The following is a 6,566-nucleotide window of genomic DNA, read 5'->3' as shown; positions in this document are numbered from 1 at the left end:
GTACTGACCCCTGTGGTCGGGCTGGGCCTTGGAATAAATGGATCCCCATCATATCGTTTCCTCGCAGCAGTACCAAGCCAGACCTTCTTTAAGCTGCAGTTCTTTGGTTCTGTTCAGGGTTCTACGGGGGGAACTGGGTAGGTGGGGTGTGGGTGGGTGGGTTGGGGGGTTGGGGGGTGAGGGAGGGGTCCCATCTTTGTGTGATTGTCCTTTGTTTGCTGTTTTTAACAATCTTTGGTTTTTATGACTGTTTTATCTGCTTTTATGCAAAGCGCTTTGTGTTTTTAATTGAAATGAAAGGCGCTATATAAATAAATAAAGTTTGAGTTTGAGTTTAAGCCTCTTATAGAGTAATAAAATCAGAGATGTCCAGTAGATATCTGCAATAGATGTATGAGTAATCTAATAGACATGCTGTGCCTGATGGGTTAGTATCAAACACACAGCCCCTTCATGAAAAACTGAATTCCTGTGCTTTTCTCTCCAGGAGGAAGTGGACTCAATTCTATAAACAGACTCGTTCAAAAGAGTCCATGCAAAACTTAAGTTCACTTAAACCATTTGTGTGCATATCATAGGGATTTTATTAATAGAAAAGGCATTTGTACATGAAGCTCGTTCCTCTGGTGTTCATACAGCTGTGTCTTGTCTCTGTTGGTGCATCAAAGTGCACGCACCACCGGATGAATCCCATTTGTGTCCCATACTCACCAGAAACACACCACTGCTTTTACTAGCTTAGGCCATCAACTAAGGAAAAAAAAGTCTTGATGGTCTGTTGAAAGATGAATTATTCATCTGAACAAGTTGCAAATGCTGGAGCTTCCGCTGCAGGAACTTGTTTCCGTCTTGGGTGACACCGATGGTGGCCGTGTAAGTACAGGCCGCGTCGCAAGCCCCATCATTATGAGATACAATTTCAGTAACATGTGTTGTTATATTAGCGCTAAACCACAGTGCTTATGGTGGAAGACTCCTCTGACCTGCCCTGCCGGTTGGGCAAAGACTTCAGATACTCCAGATGTCTGCGGGCGTCCTCTTGATTAGCCCTCACGTAGTAAACCAGATAGGAGATGACCATCGTAAACCAGCCAAACATTACAACCAGCATGGCAACATCTGTAGTCTTCTTCATCACTACGCATAAGTCAATGTCTGGTTTCAACAGGAAGGAATGTCCTTCAACGCCTATTTCCTCTGGGTCAGAAGTCTGGCACACAATGCCTGTGAGCGACACAGGCTCCAGGTCCACGCGGGGCATGGCCATCTGCAAATTGCAGTCACAGTGCCATGGATTGTTCGTTAGGTTGGCATATGCCCGTAGGCCATCAAAGGCCTCGGGGTTAAAGTTAACTAACTTGTTCGAGGACAGGTCTAGGAACTGAAGCGAGGGGCCGAGGCCTCTGAAGGCACCGGGCTCGAGCTGGGTTAATTCATTATGCGATATGTCCAGTTCAATCAAGTTGGATAAACCTCCAAAAGCGTTCGTTGGGACCGAGGTCAAAAGGTTAAAGTCCAAGTAGATGCGTTGTGTGTCATTGGGGATGTCCAGTGGGATCTCTGTGAGCTGAAGGTTGCTGCAGCGCACCGTCTTTCCTCCGGTCTCGCTCTCAGAGCAGTAGCACCGGTTGGAGCACGTGGTGGCAGCATGATGAAAGCAGAAGGTCAGCAGGACCAAACTGTGCAGCAGCAAACACATGACCACTGAGTGGCGCAGTAGCCAGTCTGTAAGCAAGGGCATTGTGGAGAATGAGCATTCTTCAGTAGGACTGTTTGAGTTGAGGGTTGAGGTCCACATCAATCTCTCCAGCTACTGCAGAACCTGGAAAATAAAAGTAAAAAAGTCATGCAGAGGAAAAAAAATTGAAAACAGGAAAAGAAAACAGACTCTGTGACACCGGGGCAGTCCAGAGACTGTTTAACCAGCGCTTTAGCTTCTGTGTTTACATTCTTATAACTATGTAACTATGTAACTATTTAACCATTTAACGCAATTCACGTAATTCCAGTGGGTTTTGAGCAGCGAAAAAGCAGATTTTTGCTGATATGCAATACTTCACAGTAGTAAATTCCTTATGGAATCAGGGTATATCCGCATGAGCGGCTTTATGACATTATGCAACACTTTACGCTAGTACTGTGTTGCTCATCGTCATAAAGCTGATATGAAAAGCAGCTTTTCTCCACGCCAGAGTCAATGGAGTCACTGTGATCTGTAATGGGTTAAAGAGGTACAGTATTTCAAAGAGCGTACATTTTAGAGGTTTCCAGCAACATATCTAGTGTTGAGGACCTACTTCAATAAAAAATTGTGTTTTTGGTGTTTTTAACACGTTCTTGCAGCATTTTTGTAGTGATAGAGATCATATATGAAGAAAATTATGATTAACATTGCTTTTCTGAGTATGTCTTTATTCAAATCTTTAATGAGGAGCAGACAAAAAAATGCAGTTTGGAAAATCATATTTGTGACATTGAAAATACACTGGGCGGAGCTTCCTGCTCCGTTCTGTTCGGATGCATCCCGTTCTAGATGACTAGATCCATGTACATCTTTGTTTTCCTCGTCTGAGTTGACATCTGATTTAAAACTCTACAGCTGGATAACTAAAATAGGGCTCGCCATTTTAGTTGCCTTAGGAATGTTAGGCTGGGGGTGTTATGGACTGTAAGCTAGCAGGGAGAGAGTGTAAACAGAGAGCTCTCAGCTACAGGGAGGGTAAGACGGGCGGGGTTGCGCCTTCCCAATGGTTCCGCCCATAACTCAGTTTTAAATTTTTACTAAACTACTGCTTCTCTACAGAAACTATGACCTAGAAAATGGCATACACAAAAGACAATGGGAAAATGGCTCAAATAGCTCTAAAATACCTCAAAAAATGGGACTGGGAGTGGGACTTTAAAGGGTTAATTTTACAGAGATTGCAGGAAATATTCACACTTTATGTAGGTTTGATTGGGTTTTTTTCTTTAAAAGGCTTATATCATGCTTTTTGTAAGTCTTTCAGAGTAAACTACTGTAAATCTATCTCTCTCTCTCTCTCTCTCTCTCTCTCTCTCTCTCTCTCTATATATATATATATATATATATATGATATATTACATTTGGCACTCTACAAAACACATTTTTTATGAAATATGAGTCATTTTCCGAGCTCAAGGGACTGTTCCTCACTTTGTGATGTCACAATGTAAGAACCTGCTCGTTTTCATGGATTGGGAGGGGCTGAAGCTCAAAGCACAGGATTTGGAGAAATACTTAGAAATGCATGAATGGATCAAAATAACACTTTGGGGTTTTTGCTTGTGAGGAATGAACATTATAATACACTAAAACGCTCAAACAAATTCATTTTGAATGATATATGCCCTTTGACACAGGGGTCCCCAAATCCAGGCCTCGAGGACCGGTGTCCTGCTGGTTTTCCAGAAACCCTGCCTTATCTGCTGCTCATTACCTGGATCAGGTGTCTTTAGCCAATAAGGAGCTTCAATGGCAGGCTGGTTGGAAAACATGCAGGGCACCGGCCCTCAAGGCCTGGATCGGGGACCCCTGCTTTAACAGACCAAAACTAATTGTATGCAGACCTCTCCTTTTTTAGGGGTGGTATTGATGACCACAGCCAGGATGTTCTCTCAGCCTATGACAGTAATTTATTGTTTGGATAAAACTACTTTCCCAGATATGACATTAGCCAACCTTTTCTGATTAACCAATTCAAAAATGTGCAGCATGTAGGCTCAATTGGACCATTTACCTGGTTACACCAGGTGAACTGTGAGGAGCAGTGTGGAAACACACTACGAAAATTCAGCCGCAGCAGCGTCATTTAGGCCCATGCTCGTTCCAGCACACTGACGGTCAGATAATCAAACAATAAAACGTAGCTGCTTCTCCAGAGAGGTCCGAGGATCAAACGCCGCCTTCAACTCTGCAGCCCCATAAACAAGCGAAGAAAATACTTTGGTGTCACTGTGCCTCTTCTATAATTGACGTCCGTGGTGCCGCGCTATTTCAGAGGACAGACACTGTCTGGTCTTCACATTATGATAGAAAGTGAAATAAAATATTCCAAGCTTTGAATAAACACAACAGAAATAAAACTATTTGGAATAATTTGCCATTTAGAGGTCTTATTTTTATATTTGTCGATTCAGTTAACAGTTTCCCTGCTCATTTAGTCAAGAAGTGCAAGTAACACAAAGCCTGCCTGTCAGCCCTGTAAATTACACTTTATATAATGTAGATAGGCCATTGAAAATGGCAGATCTACCCACCCTAACACACTTCATTAATAGCTGATAAGGCTTTACTCCTATCAAGTTACTAATCCTCTTCAGGAAAAACTCCCTCAGTGACTGTAGCATCAACATTGGCCACCCAATCCTTTTGTCGAGGTAAATGCTAACACCGTCAACAGCAACATGACCAACAAAACCGGCGGTGTCAGACAAAAAGGGGATCAGAAATTCCACCAGAGTTTTGAACAGAATCACACTGGGAAGGAATTCTTTATCACAAAATGAAATGAGCCTCCAAAGAGCCTCAAAGTCCGCAGATGGGCAGAAGGAAGCTCTGTGTGCTCCTGGTTTCGTGAAGCCGGTGCTTTCAAGCTCCAGCTGCTGCCGTTCTCCTCATCATGCAGATCACAGTCGGGAAAAGCAACTTTGGCATGATTTCACTGTGGAGCCTGACATCAGCGGGGTGCATTACACACTGCAGAAGCAGATTCTGCCATTACAAGGTCTCACGCGGTTAACACTAAAAGCTGTAGTTTTCCCATCACTTTGTATGCCAGCTCATTATTATTTCCCTGAAAGATAACGTGGGAGCAGAGGAGGGATGGAGGAGGAGAAAGCAACGGCTAAACTGGACACATGTGGAAGATTTAAGGGGGGGGGTCACATAACAAGACCGAGAACAATGACACTAATGCGATGGTGGGGAAGATGGGGAGATAAAGCCTAAAGAGGATAAAAACTGATGAACAGCAGGGTGGGGCAGGAGTGAATAACACATAAATTCACCAAAAAGGGAGTTTGTTCTTAATGAAACACTGTTTGCATCTTAGAATATATGTTTTCCAGATTTCAGAAACGCTTCAGAAATAAATAACCACTTTGCTTTTAACCTAAACAATAAATGCAACATTCTGGAAGATATACTGCCTTCCTGCAGCCACAGGTCAGACTCACTTCATAAATTCTTGGCTGTCAGGGCTGCACTATGAGGCACCGGTTGGAAGAGGAGCAGTCTTGCAAAACCAAATCACAAATAAGCTTCATCATTAAATTTTCTTCTGTGATTTTGTGCTTTTAAAAAGAATGTTAAGCTCAATTTGAAAAACATAAAGATGCATGCATTTTGAAAATTAAAATAATTGTCACTGTAAGATTATATTATTTAAACGGGCAACTCAGTAGAATCAAATATAATGCAATTGGCTTTTATTGTAAATAAGCTACATAGTTTTTCTCTAATTATTCCTACAAATTGTTTTATTTTATCCATAAACGTCCACAAAAAAGCAAAAATGTACTGGAAACACAATAAAATTAAACTTTAAAGCATATCATTTGCAGTCCTCTGTAATTCTATTGCAAATTTAAAAATTTTAGAACTCTTAAATTCATTTTCAAAAAATTAAGACTTTAAAAGTTTGGATTGATCCCCAACATCCTGCTTTGGCGTTAAACTATTTTTTATATAAATAAAGAAAAGCTTTTGTAGATTAATATCTGAATTTAAAAGGACTTTGCGCGTCGAATCATTCTCGCCGAAAACACTGACTTACCTCCTCTCGGCTTTCCTTTTCCCTTCCATCATTTGTTTCTGGCTGTGTGTTTTCTGCAGCGTAGGAGCATCTGCTTCGCTCCCATCAGATCCCCTCGCCGTCCGTTTAACTTGTGCACGATCATGCGCCGCAGGAGAAACGCTCCTGCGCCCCGGAGCTGCAGCTTCTTAGTTTCCACGCAACCAGAAAACGAGGCAACATTTGCCCGAGCAGAGGAGTGCGGCGGCGGGAGGGCTGGACCGTCCCCCTCTGACCCGGGATCATGTGTGAGATAATTAGCGCACCAACTAGTTTAACCGGAACTTTACGCACGCGTCGATGGAGGGAATACCGCAGCGCGAAGGGGCAGAGTCTAGTGCAAACAGTCTGCTATGATTATGTCAATACTGACCATTATGATTGGATTCTGTGCATTTATTCCCATGCAGACTAAATGGGTTTTATGTCCATCCCTTCCCACAGAAATGATCTCATTCATGGCTGGGGTTGAGCCCAGAACACCAATCATGTTTGATTCGAAGCTTGTGTCAAACATGCAGCAGCCAGCTCCGTGGATCTTTGGTCGCCTCCTTTCCTGCCTGCTGCCAGCAGATAAGGAGAACCCAGGCAGATCCAGCATGAAAACAAACCCGAGGAGGCAGCCAAGTGGAAACTCTCTACATATAAATGGAATTCAAATCAATAAAGTTGGATGCTCCATCAATTTTCTCCGTGCTGCTCTATGACAGAATATTTATCATTTCTTTCTTTGAAATGTATTGACTTTTTGAC

General features: G+C 42.7%; 1 protein-coding gene across 1 annotated transcript; it reads right to left on the bottom strand.

Annotated features, from left to right (window-relative positions):
• Nucleotides 1-340: 340 nt before the first annotated feature.
• On the bottom strand, nucleotides 341-6,215 carry LOC111946448 (leucine-rich repeat-containing protein 3B-like). The gene is made up of 2 exons (XM_023949775.1): nucleotides 5,796-6,215; nucleotides 341-1,822 (listed from the first exon to the last, which is right to left on the bottom strand). The coding sequence occupies exon 2, from the start codon at nucleotides 1,796-1,798 to the stop codon at nucleotides 947-949; it is 852 nt and encodes a 283-aa protein (XP_023805543.1). The 5' UTR covers nucleotides 1,799-1,822; nucleotides 5,796-6,215; the 3' UTR covers nucleotides 341-946.
• Nucleotides 6,216-6,566: the final 351 nt, after the last annotated feature.

The sequence above is a fragment of the Oryzias latipes genome, chromosome 19 (assembly GCF_002234675.1).
Source record: "Oryzias latipes chromosome 19, ASM223467v1".
NCBI lineage: Eukaryota > Metazoa > Chordata > Actinopteri > Beloniformes > Adrianichthyidae > Oryzias > Oryzias latipes.
Note: the sequence above shows the minus strand (reverse complement) of the source record. Positions and strands in the feature narration are given on the sequence as shown.